Raw genomic sequence first — 16,362 nt, 5'->3', positions numbered from 1 at the left:
GGAGGTCCAGCCCTTGTGAGACTGCATGTGAAAGAGAGAAGCTATTGACATGACCAGAGATGCAAAGAGTCATGGGCAGGTCATCAGTTGTTTAGATTGTTTAAGATAAGATGTCACAACAGCAGTTGAGTTTTTCCGATAGCACAAATGCACCTAAGGATCTAGTAAGTAGCCATAGGTTCAATGTTTCTAAATTGACGAAGAACTAGTCTTGCCTAATCTCTCTATTTCTTAAAGAAGAAAACGTGTTTATGGACATTTAGAATTTCATGAGCAGGGTAACAACTCTGGACTTCTTCTATCCGACAAAGGAGAACCTTTTAAATCTAAATGGGTAAAAATCAAATTGAATCTATATGCAATAACCGAATACAACTCGTTTATTTTATTTCGTGGATTGATGTTTACAAACATTACAGGAGATGATGGGAAGTGGTAAGACATTATGTTGGGAATGGTACACAAAATTACAAGCGGAGAAAGAACGGTGCACAAAAATACTGTATTATAAGCACAACAAACAAACCCAGCATATGGTAATTTTTGTAAAAGGAACTAGAATTGCCTACGACGTTTTGAGATAGTACCATTATGTTGGGAACGAAGAGAGTTTTGCATTTGTGAGTGGCATATGTCTGGAACAAACGTTGTAGAAGAATCGGACAGATTCTGAAAACTTTTGGGCCAGTAGAGTCCCGATGCTGTAGGCGGGGAAGGTACCTGTGGCACCATCCATGAGGTCTCTGGCACCTCACCTATGCACTCATAGTCTTCCAATTCCTCCACAGATGATCTTAAAACTGGCGAGTCATACCCTCCAAGTTTACTGCAGTCAGCCTGGTATCACAAGAAAAAAGCAACATTATGCACTGCTATAAGTTAGAACGATAATGCTTAGAGAAATATGCCAAGGAGCAGGTCATCGCTCATCACTCATCAGTCATAACCAAATTATTGAATTCTGTCAACTGCTTGACGGCCTAACATTAGCGAGCGCTTCAATAATCACAAGGGCCTTGCAACACAACAGCTGTAAAAGCGGTTTACGATGACCTATAGTACACGCTTATAGGACATCTCCTTTTTGCAATTATGAAGTGCAATCTTATGAATCTCAAAATACTTGTCCATTGAAGAGCTTTAAGACCCAATTTGTAGTACTTCGCATTCGAATTTTCATGAAACCAAAAAATTGGCACCACAATTTCGAAAGGTTTCTCCAAAATAAATTGTTATTTGTTAAGTGTAATCAAAATAAAGAATGTATTTGCAACAATGCAATAGGATAATGATTGTTAAATAAATGAATAATTATAAGATTAGCATTGAACACAATGAGGCAGGCACACACCTTTGAAGATCCATTATCAATGTAGTCAAAGCTCTGATCAAGATCAGAGAATCCAAGAAACTCATCTATATAACATTGTGGAACACTCCCAGCTGCAGAACCCCCGGTAAACGATATCCCTCCACCGGGCGGCGCGCCCGCCTTGCACTCCACCGGCAACGGGTTATGAGTTTCACATCTAGACACAGAGGCAGACCCAGAATGCAACTTCACAGTAGAAGACGCCCCAACACAAACCCCATTAACTCCGCCGGAATCCGGCTCAGCTGGCTCCGGCCCAACCTTGATTCCGGTCAGCAAGAACCTCCGGTGAGCCGACACAAAGCTATTAGCCGTGTGAACAGATACATCACATTTTCTACACAGCAAAGCTCGATCTTCTAAGCAGAAAAAGTACCCAACTGCCTCCTGCAAAGCATGAACTCAAAAATTCAAGCAAAACCCAATCCAAATTTCGCGTTTTTACAATCAAATTTCTCAACTTTTTCGATGTGGGATTCGAATCTTTAAAGTATACCTGGCAGATATCGCACTTGGGCATGTGGGAGGAGCACAGAGGAACCCTCTGGTGCTTGCTCGCGAGCTTGTTCGCTTTGTGAACCTTCTCGTCGCACGCCCAGCACAGCGCCGCCTCGTCGGCGCAGCAGAGGACGTTCGCCTCCGCCGCCTCGCAAACGTTGCACTGTATCTTCATCTCTCTCTCTAAACCCTTCCAAAATCTCTACTCTTGTGCGTTTTATAGGTGTTTCTATCTCCACAGTTGAAGAAGGGAGGAGTGAGCGAAAAACGAGTGATCTTCTCGGAGGACAGCAAGCAATTTGAAGGTGTACACGTGGAGGGATTTAACAAGTGTCGTGGCGTAGGAGGCCGCCGTTGCCTTGCAATTGTTGATTGCAAGACTGTTTACAAATATCTTCGGGAGCTCAACTGACACTTCTTTCTGACAAACGAAAACTGACATAATGTAAACATCACAGAAATCTGGATCCTCTTGTGAGGGTTCCAGAAATTGGTTAACCATCATAAATTATTTTAAATATTTTTATTTAAATTTAAACACAAAAATTACCTAATAAAAACTAATCGCATAATATATGATAACAAACATAATTTACAGATCCTTCCTTGTCAAATGAATCCGGAGAGGGCACCACAGGAGCCCGCAAAAACCAAATAGCCTAGTTTCCAACAGGATCCTCTCTGGATCCTCATCAAAGAATCCGGGGAGCGTCCTGTTGACACCACAGAAACCCACAAAAACCAAATGGCCTAGTTTCCAACAGTATCCTCTCTGGATCCTTTAGGTGAGAATTTTAAGAATTATAAATCGTGTCTGTTCATCGTATATTGTACAGTCAATTTTTGTCAAATACAGTTTGTGTTTAATTTTAAATAAAAATATTTAAAATGATTACTAACTGCACGATGTACAATGAATAGGTACAATTCACGGATCTTTGAGATTCTCATAAAGAGGATCCGACGAAGATTCAGATTCACCTATTTTATAGTGGGCACGCCCAGAGCAACTAGGCATTATATGGAGAAAGAGGATTTTCTACCCTCTTATTCTCATCCCCTTCCATCTCCTTCTCACACACATTGTTTTTTATCTTATTATCTCTATAAAAAAAAGATCAATAACAAGATGTTGACATGATTTAACTGTGACCGTTCAAATAAGAGAGTATAGAAGGGTAGAGAGATTAGAAAAGTAAAGAATCCTCCTCCTTGTATGGAAGGTACCAAAATTAATGAGAGGGCTCGTCCAACTGGCATTGTTTGGTATGGGATGGTGCACCTTTCTTGTTGAGGCTTTCAACTTATGGCACGTTTATTTAATGCGTTATCAGATTAAGATGAATGGAAATGAATATAAGTTGAATTAAGAGGAGAAATTAGAATTAAACTTTTTATGTAAGATGTTTACTAAACTATCTTAAATTAAAGTATGAATAATGTTAATTCCATAAAAGTTGTTTACCAAATATTCCTGAATTGAAATTAAAACCAATTTAATTACTAAACTGGCCCATTTAAGAATAAGAAAGAGAAAGGCATCGGAATTTCATTTTTTTTCTTGTGTCAAAGGGTGGGGGATGGTTGACAAATTTTTCAAGGCCAGGACCACGAAATTGAAGGCCAAAAGTGGAAGATGAAAGACAGTAGCATACGCTTCCAACTGCACCTCTATTCAAGTTTTGATCTTCTCATATAATGAGTTTCGATTTGATCATACTGGCTTGTTACTGGGCAATGTTCTAAAAGACGTTAGACACTAGTCAAGCAAGATTAGAGTCTAGCACCTAAGCAGGGCTAGGCATAGCTTAGGCAGACTAGACAGTTTAGGTGAGCGACTTTTCTTAATTTTCAAATGTGTATGAATTAATGAAAGCGGTGACTAGCCGTCTAACCCCCAGACGGAGTAAAGCGGGAAATTTTAGAACAATGGTTTTGATTGGATAGTGCGGTAGTGGTTTGACGGTGGTCATGGAGTTGATTCCCATTCTCGCCATGCCCAAATCCACCACCTCCCTGAGGAATTGAATTCCTTCAAAAGTATGAATCAGATTCCTTATTTTAGATTGGGTCCACTCCACATTACTCTTCATTCCTGTTGGGAAGGTTAACACAGGGTTGATCTGGAATTGGAATCATTCACTCTATACTCATTCCGATTCCATGTATGTAAACACGTTTGATCCGAAATTGGAATCATTCACACTCTACTCATTCTAATTCCATGTAAGTAAACACGTCATTAATGGGATGAGATGTAGGAACTAATTAAGGGTAGGTGTCCCTTAATTGTAGGACTATTGAGGCTATAATGCCTTATTTAATCTGCCTTAAATATCATCAATTATCAACTTTTGTGGTTCGAAATGCTTTAATCTTATATGTTACTTGTATAATAACACAGTAGTGCAAATTTGTTATTTGTAAAATAAAATTGTTACTCTTTCACATTACAGTAGAATAAATTTTTTATTGGCACAACAAAAACACTAATCTTATCATATTTTCTATTCACATTTGTACTACGTCTCTAATAGAAATGAGACCTAAATGTATAAGTGGACTCTACCTCTATTACAGAAGTGGTACGAATGTGGTAATAAAAAATATGGTAAGTATAGCATTACTCTTTGTACAATCATATAAGATAATCCACAAACGAACTAGCAATTTAAATAAATTCCGCACTTCCATTTTTACCTTTCACACACACCTATCAATTTTCGACCATCAGATCGAACAAATTAAAGAAGATCAATGGATAAAAAATAATAAAAATGTGCATAAAGTAAATAAATAAATGGATAGCCCTAGAGATATGAACATGATAACTAGTAGGAGGGTGTTCATTGAGGATATTAGAGAGGGGGTTGTTGTCTATGGAGGCTCTTTTTGGCGCTACGTCTTTCTCCTTCGCATGTTAAGGTTGTCTTGTTGCTTTCATCCAAGGATTTTAGGGCAGTTGTCGACTTCCTTGTATAAGGGTTGTTTAAGTCAAAGTGCATTCAAAATGGTTGGTTTGAACTTATTGTTGGGAAATGTTCGCTTACTTGAAATAAAAGTAAATAAATTAGGCTCATATTTAATATATTTGAAGTCTGGTGGTGATGTTCCTACGATTGATCGTAAGAATTAAAAATTAAAAATTAAAAACGAAATAATTATGAACTAGTCTTTACCAATTGTATCTTAAATTTATAAAAATTGTCGCTATTGGAAAAGTAATTGATTATTGAGTGATGGAGCGAAATCAAATCGCGGTCCTTTAACTAGGTTAGTTCTATGATGCGGTAGAACCTAGAACATGAACATGATTCATCATCTTGGCAGGAATTTAAAAGGGGTCCAATATTTTTTCGGTCGTACAAAATGAACTGCCAAAGATTATTCGGATATAAATGCCGAACTAGTGGGAAAAGTTCTGTAGGTTCTGCCGACAGAAATCAGGAATTTCGGTGCTGGGCTAAGAGAGAGTTGAGAGTTTGGGCTGGAGTCGGCCCATCACTAGATGGTTATGGGAACCCGACCCGAATTTCATATCTCGACATTTTTTTTTTTTAAGAATTTAAATTCAAAGAGTGTCTCGTTCTCTCACGCAAATAAAGCTCAGCAAAGCACATTGTCCCCGGCATTTCCCGCCAAATTCGTTTCCAAACCGCTAGGGTTTCTCTTCAGTTCTCTCTCTGCGTCCTCTTCGTATAGCTGCTGTAACTTCATCTTTCCGATTGGAAGAGGCAAACAAACGAAGAATTTCGACTTTTGCGGTAAATCTCCGCAAAAGTATTACCACTTCGTATTTCGGATTTCAGCGCCAATTTTCTCGTCCTTTCATCTGTGATTTTCGATTTCTTTTTACGTTTTGGCGTTTCAGGAAGTTTTTCGTATGAATCGGAGCACACGCCGAGAGACGGCCAGTTGAGCGAGCGGAAAATCACAATCGGAAGGTCTGTAATTTGATAGCTGAAGGATTTTCTTTGAAACCAATGGAATCAAAGCTTTGGAGCTGAATTTTGGTCAAAGTTCGGGTATACAAGTTTATAACTTCTCTTTTTACTGTTTGGTTGCTGAGAAAATGTTAAAAACCAAAGGATTTTGCGTTTATTAAGCATTGATTATTTGATATTGATGAGGAAATTAATTGATTTTTCCGCTTCTTTGTTTTTATTTTCAGAAATTATATTGTCAATGAACATGAAGCTATTTTCTTCGTCTGTATTTCTTTGGACAGATTTGATTTCAATATATTTCTCACATTTTTTCTGTTCCAGTGGTTTCCTTTATTTTGGTTTCAGAAAGTGGTCAAAAATGTTGAAAATGGATAAGAAAAACCTATTTTCCATAGAATTTGTGTTAATATTTGCAAATGAACTCATTGCTCTTATAATTTGTAGCAAGTCTGCAATTTTTTATTACTGCACTGGAAAAAGTTTATGTTTCCTTTGTTCGTTTTGCCACAAGCCTCCCTGGTTTCTCAATTGAAACCCATAACAAAAAGCATTTAACCCATGTTTTATATCCCCTAGGTATGCCAGTGCATTAGATTGTCTTTGAAGGTTGAAATGAGATGCAATGCGTGTTGGCGAGAACTGGAAGGGCGAGCCGTTTCCACCACCTGTGGCCACCTTTTGTGTATCCTACGGAGAGGAAAATTTTGCGTCAACATTCGTGTAACTTAACTTTCTTGTGGAAATAGGGTTGATTGGTATATATGAATATAAATTTCCTTAACAGTTTGGAAAGGCACAGAGGATGCGGGCAAGATCCTTGGCAGTGATGGAGCGTGTCCCGTTTGTGATCAAGTGCTCTCTAAGAGGTAAGTGCCTCTAATGATCTTAGAATGGTAGCATTTTCTGGGAATCTGTATTCTTCAAGCCTTGCAGTTAAGTGTGCAGGTGCACTGTGCATACATGTACATAAATGAGAGGGTGTCATCTTTTATTACTAACAAGTAATATGAGAGTGTAACTATAGATATGCACTGTATGGGATAACTGCTGAATACCAAATTTAGTCTGTTTCCGGCATCAATGGTTGCTGCAGAATTCTTTTTCGTGCAGCAACCAGTTTGTGCAATCCTTGAGAGAACCGAAAAGTAAAGCCATAACATGACAGTTCCTGCCACCAATAAAACTTTGTGTTTTGAATAGAAGCACTGTGGCAAACTTATTTCCTACTTACATATAGCATCTTGCCCATCTCATTTTGCTTTCCTCTTGGCAGTCATATGAAAGCTTTTGATATCAATCCAAATGATGAATGGATAAATGTAAGCAAGTACTCACTGACTAGACCTAGCTTGTCTTCATGTTTTATATTACTTTTCCTTTTGCGTTTGTAGCTTCTGTATCCTTTTGATAATGATCTGAAGATATTCTGTTTCAGATGGCCATGATTGGAGTGTCTCCACAGATATGTATCCTTTTCTATTTTCTCTGCAATCTAATAATCTGATACGGTGATTGGTGCATTTCTTATGAGGGAGTGACGAAACTAGATTAGGTTTTTATTGCATTGTATTCAATGTTTTATAAAGGGACAATGGCAGGACATCTTTCCCTTGACAGTATTCCTAGTAATGAAGAGTGCACACAAAAGTGTCATGTTCTACATTGGCCAAAGGGAATTGGAAATGCAGTGCAAGATGAACAGAATGCAAGCTCAGTATCGGCAGAAATTTGAAGCAATGCAAGAAAAGTTTGGTGAGAAAATGGAACAGCTGCATGCTGCATACCAGAAAATGGCGAAGAGGTGCCAAACGATGGCGCAAGAAATTGAGAGCTTGTCCAAGGATAAGCAGGAGCTGCAGGAGAAGTTTTCAGAGAAATCCAGGTCTCGTTTCATACCCACTGATACTAATTCCTGAGGCATATAGTCCCGTTATTGGGTCCCTCGTATAATGATTTTCTCTATTATATACCAGACAGAAGAGAAAATTAGATGAAATGTATGATCAATTGAGGAGTGAGTACGATTCAGTTAAACGATCTGCCATCCAACCGTCGACCAATTTCTTTTCAAGAAATGAACCTGATATTTTCTCAAACCAAGCTAACATTATGATGGATAACAGAGAAGCTGTTAGAAGAGGTAACTCTTTTCCTTCTAATGTTGCAGAAATAAATTTGTAAAGCAGTAAATAAAAACCCTATGCTGACTTTTCTTTTCGATAAACCTCCCAAGTTCTGGATGTTTGATGCTATAACGTGACTGATCTGAACATAATAGCTTTATTTTTTAATCTCTGTCTCAAATATTTCCAAATCCAGTTGACTTATTTCTTGCAGATTGGTCCGTTCTTACTCCTGAAACTCCAGGGCCGAAGGAGGATATATGGCCAGCGAGACAGAATAGTTCAAACTCCGGCGGTCCTTTTGACATGTCGCTTGGCTCACCAGCAAAACAAGCTGCTATTCCAGTTGATGCTGGGAATAGAAGGGCTGGTGCTCACCCTATGTTTGGAAGCGGAGCTAGCAACCCCGCAATGACTTTACGGAACATGATACTCTCCCCAATAAAGAGGCCTCAGCTCTCCCGCCGTCCCCAGATGTTCACGTAAGTTGCAATTTTAGTTCTGCCAAGTTTACTTAGCTATCCATTCCTGAATTCTCGTGACCTGGTTTTCAGGTTCTAGGCTCGAAGTTGAGTGCTCGCTGTTTGCTGAAAGACATGCCGAATATGTTTACTATGACTATAATTTTCTTTTTCGAAAAGAAAAAGAGAATTCTCGCAGACCCTATTACGAAACAATCATATGTTGTAACAGAAAAATGCATCAGTTGTGGCATCATTTGGTGTACATATTTTCGTTTTGGGGTGAAACAGCTTCCGGTGATATGGTTATGGCATGGACGTTGCACCCCGGAAGCTGATTTGCCTCCCATCTCTTCCCCCTTCCCTCCTTCACTTGATGTAATTTCCTAAGCAGATATCAATAGTACGGAATGTTTCTGGCAGGACACGTTTGTTACATATTCGACTACAATGGCACGGTTATTTACTTGGAATAGAGAAAGTTACTCGCGTGCTGGTAAACGCGGGGATGTCAGGGTTCCAAATAATTCCAATATCGTTTCAAGTAAAATATGTCATGGTTTCTACTGGAAATCAAAGAATCAAAACTCTACAACCCGAACGCATGTTTACAGAAGTTCCGCAATATTCACAGCTCGTATTTACAAAAATTTATTTCTACCCAAACATCCGTCCTTACGTTTCTTCACTAATGTTCTGTAAATGGTGGGGCAAAAAAACCTTCAAAACTGGGGCCTTGGAAGATATCTCTATGACATCGCCATCTTTTATGGAATAGCAAACATGAGAACCGTCAATGTATACGACCCCCGATTTAGACAACCACGTAGCTTCCATGGACTGACGAGATTTGATTGATCCGTGCATTAAGCTTGAGGTGTTTCCTGGTGAAATGGGCTCTCTTACCATGTACTGGAGATCCTGAGATAAGATGGGCATCGGAAATCCGCCTGCTGAGAGCATTGCAGCGGTTGATCCAGCAGCTGTTGAAACTCTGAGACCGCTTGATCGAGAATGCACCAGTGGGGTACATGGCTGGTCATCCATTTTAATTCTGCTTGTAGGCGGGGGAGGGAAAGTTAGATACATATTAGCTAGAGAGAAAGTTAGATGCATGTTAAGTAAAGAAATAAGTTAAGCATACAGCCGTGTGACCATGGAGGAAGCTTACTTGAATGAGAATCGCGAAACTGCTGCCGGACATGGATGTGCAATTAAAATATCATTAAGAGCATAAGTCGGGTGTACTTTTGAGTTTACACATAGGGATATCCTTGTCAATTTGGAAGGATTAGCTCGACCCTCGAGGATGTTGTCCAGTACCTAAGAAAAGAAGAGCAAATCTTTTCAGAAGTTACGATACTTCAAAAGGAATTGCTACTTTGTGCTGGAAATCACCAATTTTTCTACAAATCCTTCACTCTGCATCTCCAAAACGTGTAATGATATCACATTTAAGTTGTGCGGAACAACTTCACAAGAAGTTGAAAATACAGAAGTTACTTAACTAAGACTAACTCCTAAGTGAGTGGGCCTGCCTACAACCAATTAACTGCACTTAATGAAACATACTTCCATGCAGACCAACCCTAGATGCCTTTAATACCGTAGCAGGGCTTGGGCCTGCAAACAGATCTTTAACGCATGAGGTTAATGTTCTATGTTTTCTCTCCTTCCAGTACTGTCTGATCTTGAAGACACCCTAGAATAGAGGAGTAAAACTAGTAACTAGTCTCCGATCATCTTTAGGTTAAAATTCCAGATCAGTCTTACCTGTTCAAAGTTGTTGACTGTTGCACCGCAAAGATAGCCTGTGCTTCTATTAGCATCAAACTCATTCCTGAGCTTCTCTACCTAACCAAGGCAAAACCAGGAAGAAAGAAACAAAGCATGAACTGATTACAAGCCATGATTAAGTGAAACTCAGTGAACTAATACGCCGATATAAAGACTGAACCTCTATGGCTTAGCCAAATTAAGAGACTAACCTCTTCAGGTTGTGTGGGGTCAGAATTCACTCCTAGAACTGGAACCGTGTCATCAATGAAATGGCTGCCTTGTAATAGAGTGCCATCACCCCCAACTGTAACAACAAGGTCCACATCACGGATAGGCTCGGATAGATTAGTACGTACTATAGGTTTCCACTCAACAGGCTTCTGGTGCAAAACACTCTGACACAAGTTTATTGCATCCTTGTGCACTTTTCGCCTGTTCTCCAAGTAATGTAGTACCTGCAATTTCTCCAAAGGAAACTGAATTATGAGGGTGCTTTGGAAAAAGCATAATATGATGAACTAAGAAAATATGAATTACTTGTATGCCTTTGCAAAAGTTGTCAAAAGATGGAACCAAACCATCCTTCTGAAACAGCAAGACAATCAATGTCCGGAGCACTATGAGAAGAGCAAGCCCGTGACTCTCTGCTCTTCACTCGAGGCTCCATTTAAGGTGAAAATACAAAGTTTAAAGAATATTCCCACAACCAAAGACATAGCTAGAATCGTGTCCTTGATTAATATACATGTACAATCACAAAGCCAAATGTTATTGGTGAAACGATTTAATACCTTAAATTTCATCAACTTATTTGTCTTTTTGGGTATGGCATTTTCTCATTCACCGGGTTTTACCAGTGAAATCACAGTTCACATAAATCTATCTCAAATTCCACTTATTCCAAGAGTTTCTCAAACATCAGTTCAGCTTGTAAAAGCCTCAATCATACAAAGTACGGGCGAGAAACTAGTACCATCATAAAAATAAAAAAAACCCCGGCCAAAGAAATACCGGTGTTTTTCTGCAAGCCCAAACACACAAATCAACCATCGTCGGCATCCTCATCATGATACATTCATACATGATTCTATACATATATACAAAACAACATAAAATTCTAAAAGACAAATCATGGTTTAAACTACAATGTCTTGAAAATTGGTAAAATGGCGAGCCAACACAACAAGGTTCCCTACTTTGCGAGGGTCGGGGAATGTCCTGAAAATTGGTACAAAGTACAAATTTTTTCACCTTTCTCACTCAAATCACAGACTTCTTAAGTTCATTGATTTCGTTTAATAAAAAAAAAATCAATTTTTTTTCCCGAGCTTCTTCTCATTTCAAACCAAATTTATTAACTTTGGCATTTTAACAAACAGGTTGAATGCTTAAGCTGAAAATTGCAAGCGACCCATCAAAACTAGCAAGGCAAGCAGTTCGAATATGAGGGTCCACGAGAAGGACCACGTTGTAGCGGACACCGAATCAGAAAGAAGCAAAAGGGGCATGGTGGTACCTGAGGGTTGGTGATGCGAGACAGACCCTCTGATTGGCCGACTGGGTAAACGTCGAACGGTTTTAACAGCAGCAACAGTCTCCTCCTCGCCATCTCTCTCTCTCTCTCTCTCTCTCTCTCTCTGTGGTGTGATGGTGGACCGGCCAAAGCTCCGTTTAGACTTGCATGTGGCGGAACCGTAACAGGCTACATTGAACAATTTCTCACAATTTAGGGCCTTTCTTTTCCACTTTTTCTTGGTAACAGTCAGGGACTTAGGGTCTACCGAGCAATTTTTAGGGTCTATTTAGTATTTAGCATATTTTCATTTTATTTTATGTTTTGTGTAAGAAATTATTTTGTTTTATGCTATGGTTTTAATGGAAGATTATAGTTTTTCATTTGGGATATGATATTCACACATCCGTTTTTACTTCTTTCATATTTTTTTAATTTTTGATCGTTGAATCGGATGAATTGAAGAAGATCAAAAGGCAAAAATCAACAAGAGATGTATGAAAAGTAAAAAAATGTGTGTGGATAACACACTCCTTCGTTTTCATTTTGTGTGTCATTACAAATACATTTCTTCTGCTTCCCTCATGATCATTCCTCAACTATTTTTTGTTTCTCTTCTTTGTCTTATGTTTTTCTTTTCTATCTCTACCAAAATTGAAAACGAAAAAATTGAATGGATGAAACACAATATAAACGTTCAACTAGCAAAAAGGCTAACTCGGATGGTTCGGTTTGAAACTTTGAGCTATAAACCAACAAAAACTGTACTTTTGAGATAAACCACAACCTACACTTATTGCATCTTTATTCGAGCAATATTCTAATTAATCTAGTATAAATTACTGCTCTAATCCAGTTATAGGCCTCTTTATAGACGACTTGAATGGACGCTTATCGTCCACACTATTTACTTTTTGACACATGAAATTCACTTATTACTTGTTATTCCATTCCACACATGGCATTTCCTCGGCGAAGCCACCGCCGGTAACGATGGCTGGGGCAAGCGTTTGGTGAAACAAGAGAAATACTTTTAGAATTATATATAAAGGTAAAACAGTAATTTTATTGACACAAGAAATCACGAGTTCCATATGAATGAAGTTGTGAATAGAGCTAGTATTTACAAGCTATTACATTTTTATGTAAATACTTTTCCTCACATTTCTTTACTGTTGTCTGCAAATTGTGAGACAAGAAAACCTTCAAAATTGGAGCCTTTGAAGATATCTCAATCGCATCCCCATTCTGTATAGAAAAGAAAACATGAGAACCGTCGATGTATACGCCACCTTCTTTACAAAACCATGTAACTTCCATGGACTGATGTGATTTGATTAATCCATGCATCAAGCTTGAGGTGTTTCCGGGTGAAATGGGCTCTCGTACCATAAACTGGAGATCCTGAGATAAGATTGGCATCGGAAATCCGCCTGCTGAGAGCATTGCGGCTGTTGATCCGGCAGCTGTTGAAAACCTGAGGCCACTTGACCGAGAGTTCACTAAGGGGGAACATAACTCGCCGTCCCTTTTAATTCTGAAGGCAACGATTCAGGAATTTAAACAGTTAATAAAAACTAATGCGTGTAAGCTAAACAAACAAGTTAAATATATGGCTGATCAGCAGACCACGGAGGAACTTTTACTTGAATGAGAACTGCGAAAGTGCTGCAGGACATGGATGTGCAATCAAGACATCGTTAAGGGCATAAGTTGGAAGCACTTGCGAGTTTACATATACGGATATCCTTGTCAATTTGGAAGGGATAGTTCGACCCTGGAGGATGTTGTCGAGTACCTGCGGAGAAAAGAAAGCAAATTTTCAAAAGATATGAATTGTGTACTTTCCCTATTCCTGCTTCTAAAGACACCCTAACTAGAATAGAGGAACCTAAATTTGACTGGTCTGGATTCTGTTTTGTATTGTGTCAAATTCATGATTTTGTTTTACCTCTTCGAAGTTGTCAATAGTTGTGGCGCAAAGATATCCTGTGCTTCTGGAAGCATCAATCTCATTGCTGAGCTTCTCTACCTGACCAAACAAAATATTGTAAATACGCTGCTCCGAAAATTACCAAGTCTCAGCCCAAAAATCAGGGAATATGAGGAAAAATTGAACTCGTTACAAGCAAGGATAAAGCACAAGCTGTACAACTAAGGAAGCTAGCATGCCAATATAAAGACTAATACTTGAGGGCTTAGCCAAAGACTGAAACTAACCTCTTTGGGCTGTGTGGGGTCAGAATTCACTCCTAGAACTGGAACTGAGTCATCAATGAAATGGCTAGCTTGTAATAGAGTACCATCGCCGCCAACTGTGACAACAAGGTTCACATCATGGACGGGCTGTGATAGATCGGTAAGCACTACAGAATTCCACTCAATGGGCTTGCGGCGCAAAATATTCTGACAACAACTTATTGCATCATTGTGCACCTTTCTTCTGCTGTCTAAGTGATGTAGCATCTGCAATTCATTCAAAAGAAACTGAATTAACAAGGGTGTTTAAAACTAACTTAACAGGAGATAGAGCGTGCGAGAGTTTATCAAAGGTAGGGGGAAAATGCAATCGAAGAAAGAGGGTTTAAGGAACTGATCTAACAGTATTATCCTTGGCAAAGTTGCACAACGAAAACATGTCACACCGAGAAATGATCAGAATTTGATTTTGTTATATATACAACTACAAAGCGTAAACCTTCGTCACCTTGTTTTTCTTTCCCAGGTATGCCATTCTCTTTTATACTGAGTTAAACAAGTGAAATCAAAGTTCACACCGTTTAATTTTCAAACTTGTTTCGTACTCCACTTATTCCAACAGTTTTCTCAAAATTGAATCCAAGTAAGAAAATTCTTGAGTTTTCTGTAAGCCTAAAGACCCAAAACCGGAAACTTTATCATTCTTGGCACCTTAAATCATGGCCTACTCATAGATGAAGCCTTAATACACACTACAAAGTAAATATATCACAAATACTACAAAAATCTTACAAAATTGGTACAATGTGCTAATCCCTCCTCTCTTCTCATTTGTAATGTTTTTGCGTTCATTGAAATTTTTTTACTTTTTGCAGTATAAACAAGAACTAAGAATTTTCTTATTATCCCATTTTTACAAAGATGAATTTGAAGGAAAAAAATAAAGCAGACAAACGAAAGTTATCGACTTGGCATTTTACCAAACACTTGGAGTGCTAAGCTGAATAAAACAGTTCAAATATGCAGATGGATCATTACCTTAGACTGAGGATTGGTGATGCGAGATGGACCTTCTGATTGGGAAACTGGGTCAGCTTCGATCGGCTTTAGCACCACCAACAATCGCTTCCTCCCCATTGCTCTCTCGATAGGGTGTGACGGTCGACTAAACACTCCAGAGCTGCAGGCGGTTTAATTATTTCTGAATTGATGAATTAGACGGGGAGGCATAAGGTTTAAATAGACTTACTTTAGGATGTTCGTCTTAGAAAATACAAAAATATTAATGGGATGAAAATACGAAAAGTTCAATTTTTATTACAAGTTTACGCGATTTTGGAAATTTAAACAAATTTGGATGATTAAAATACATCGTACAATGAATTTGAATTAGCATGCAACGCTCTTTTTAGAAGGTATTATGCTTCGAAAATGGGAATCGAACACAAAATTTATAAATTTCTCTACATCCTTTTGTCTTTCTTCGATCAATTTGTCTTTGGTTCAATGGTTCCTAACTTTAATTACTTTTTAAAAATTTGAAACATTTTATTTTAGGGGTATTCATCAATTTCCCCCCTGAACTTGTGACCATTAGCCAATTTCCCCCCTCAACTTTAATTTTGGCCAATTTCCCCCCTGAACTCTCATGATTAGTCAATTTCCCCCCTCAACTTTAATTTAGCCAATTTCCCCCCTCAACTCTTATAATTAGTCAATTTGCACCCTACTGTTAATTTTTTAATTTGATCATAATTAAACAAGTGTGTGTAAGAAACTAAATAAGATGTATGTTAATCATGTTCCTATATCTTTATCCTATTACAAATAGATTAAAATTTAGAATTTTACAATTTATCATAGATAGTATTATTAGTCATAATAAATCAGTATGGAGTAATTTTATTTGATTTTTGACTATACAAAATTGATAACAAAAAGGATTGATGTGTAAATTTTTGTATGTGAATACAATTTTCTTTATAAAAGTGAAAGCTAAGTTCAAGTAAATTGCGGAGAATCGAGCTTTAGTGAAAAAAATGGCTAGTCTATTCATAATTTTCGACTCCTTATTAAGAATAACCCATTTTATTGAAATAGGTTTGATCCATGAGTTTAGGATTACTATTTCTTTTTGTTATTATTTCTTCTTCTTCATGCTTTAAACCCGATTCATAACTTTTTCTTATAATCAACCCATGTCACATACTAACTGTATTATGTTTTTGTACATTTTACCCTATATTATGCATGTGAGTTTATGTTAATTTTAGTACTTTGTTGGAAGCTATTAGAAAGATTAAAAATTAAGAAAAGAATAGATGGAAAATTAAAAAAAAAAATTAATAATTAATAGTAGGGTGCAAATTGACTAATTTTGAGAGTTGAGGGGGGAAATTGGCCAAATTAAAGTTCAGGGGGGAAATTGACTAATTATGAGAGTTGAAGGGGGAAATTAGCCAAAATTAAA

The 16,362-nt window shown here is 38.0% G+C and overlaps 4 protein-coding genes across 4 annotated transcripts; 1 reads left to right on the top strand and 3 right to left on the bottom strand.

Moving 5' to 3' along the window:
• Window positions 1-357: 357 nt before the first annotated feature.
• On the bottom strand, window positions 358-2,293 carry LOC137742615 (B-box zinc finger protein 22-like). Its single transcript, XM_068482526.1, has 3 exons — window positions 1,869-2,293; window positions 1,352-1,759; window positions 358-837 (listed from the first exon to the last, which is right to left on the bottom strand). The coding sequence occupies exons 1-3, from the start codon at window positions 2,043-2,045 to the stop codon at window positions 556-558; spliced, it is 867 nt and encodes a 288-aa protein (XP_068338627.1). The 5' UTR covers window positions 2,046-2,293; the 3' UTR covers window positions 358-555.
• Window positions 2,294-6,417: 4,124 nt separating this feature from the next.
• LOC137741473 (E3 ubiquitin-protein ligase CCNB1IP1 homolog) lies at window positions 6,418-8,426 on the top strand. Its single transcript, XM_068481180.1, has 7 exons — window positions 6,418-6,499; window positions 6,611-6,683; window positions 7,091-7,136; window positions 7,253-7,283; window positions 7,444-7,699; window positions 7,791-7,957; window positions 8,185-8,426. The coding sequence occupies exons 1-7, from the start codon at window positions 6,430-6,432 to the stop codon at window positions 8,424-8,426; spliced, it is 885 nt and encodes a 294-aa protein (XP_068337281.1). The 5' UTR covers window positions 6,418-6,429.
• Window positions 8,427-8,910: 484 nt separating this feature from the next.
• On the bottom strand, window positions 8,911-11,940 carry LOC137743604 (NADH kinase). Its single transcript, XM_068483530.1, has 5 exons — window positions 11,697-11,940; window positions 10,390-10,635; window positions 10,175-10,255; window positions 9,573-9,724; window positions 8,911-9,455 (listed from the first exon to the last, which is right to left on the bottom strand). The coding sequence occupies exons 1-5, from the start codon at window positions 11,787-11,789 to the stop codon at window positions 9,077-9,079; spliced, it is 951 nt and encodes a 316-aa protein (XP_068339631.1). The 5' UTR covers window positions 11,790-11,940; the 3' UTR covers window positions 8,911-9,076.
• A 799-nt stretch (window positions 11,941-12,739) lies between these two features.
• On the bottom strand, window positions 12,740-15,214 carry LOC137743589 (NADH kinase-like). The gene is made up of 5 exons (XM_068483513.1): window positions 14,931-15,214; window positions 13,914-14,159; window positions 13,645-13,725; window positions 13,340-13,491; window positions 12,740-13,230 (listed from the first exon to the last, which is right to left on the bottom strand). Exons 1-5 carry the CDS (start codon window positions 15,027-15,029, stop codon window positions 12,810-12,812), a joined length of 999 nt encoding a protein of 332 aa, XP_068339614.1. The 5' UTR covers window positions 15,030-15,214; the 3' UTR covers window positions 12,740-12,809.
• Between the last annotated feature and the right edge of the window lie 1,148 nt (window positions 15,215-16,362).

Source organism: Pyrus communis, chromosome 8 (assembly GCF_963583255.1).
Source record: "Pyrus communis chromosome 8, drPyrComm1.1, whole genome shotgun sequence".
Classification (NCBI taxonomy): Eukaryota; Viridiplantae; Streptophyta; class Magnoliopsida; order Rosales; family Rosaceae; genus Pyrus; species Pyrus communis.
The sequence above is the reverse complement of the archived record's forward strand: the minus strand, read 5'-3'. Positions and strand labels throughout refer to the sequence as shown.

Bases quoted from the DNA above. Each gene is read 5' to 3' on its own strand.
- LOC137742615 (XM_068482526.1), bottom strand. From the start codon at position 2,045: ATGAAGATACAGTGCAACGTTTGCGAGGCGGCGGAGGCGAACGTCCTC. The intron at 1,760-1,868 runs GTATACTTTAAA...CATGCTTTGCAG, and splicing joins CCAAGTGCGATATCTGCCAG to GAGGCAGTTGGGTACTTTTT. The intron at 838-1,351 runs GTGTGTGCCTGC...TTGTGATACCAG, and splicing joins TTGATAATGGATCTTCAAAG to GCTGACTGCAGTAAACTTGG.
- LOC137741473 (XM_068481180.1), top strand. From the start codon at position 6,430: ATGAGATGCAATGCGTGTTGGCGAGAACTGGAAGGGCGAGCCGTTTCC. The intron at 6,684-7,090 runs GTAAGTGCCTCT...TCCTCTTGGCAG, and splicing joins GATCAAGTGCTCTCTAAGAG to TCATATGAAAGCTTTTGATA. The intron at 7,958-8,184 runs GTAACTCTTTTC...CTGAAACTCCAG, and splicing joins CAGAGAAGCTGTTAGAAGAG to GGCCGAAGGAGGATATATGG.
- LOC137743604 (XM_068483530.1), bottom strand. From the start codon at position 11,789: ATGGCGAGGAGGAGACTGTTGCTGCTGTTAAAACCGTTCGACGTTTAC. The intron at 10,636-11,696 runs GTACCACCATGC...GAGAAATTGCAG, and splicing joins CTCGCATCACCAACCCTCAG to GTACTACATTACTTGGAGAA. The intron at 10,256-10,389 runs GTTAGTCTCTTA...TGCCTTGGTTAG, and splicing joins ACCCCACACAACCTGAAGAG to GTAGAGAAGCTCAGGAATGA.
- LOC137743589 (XM_068483513.1), bottom strand. From the start codon at position 15,029: ATGGGGAGGAAGCGATTGTTGGTGGTGCTAAAGCCGATCGAAGCTGAC. The intron at 13,492-13,644 runs GTAAAACAAAAT...TTTTCTCCGCAG, and splicing joins CTATTGACAACTTCGAAGAG to GTACTCGACAACATCCTCCA. The intron at 13,231-13,339 runs GTAAAAGTTCCT...CGTTGCCTTCAG, and splicing joins CTTTCGCAGTTCTCATTCAA to AATTAAAAGGGACGGCGAGT.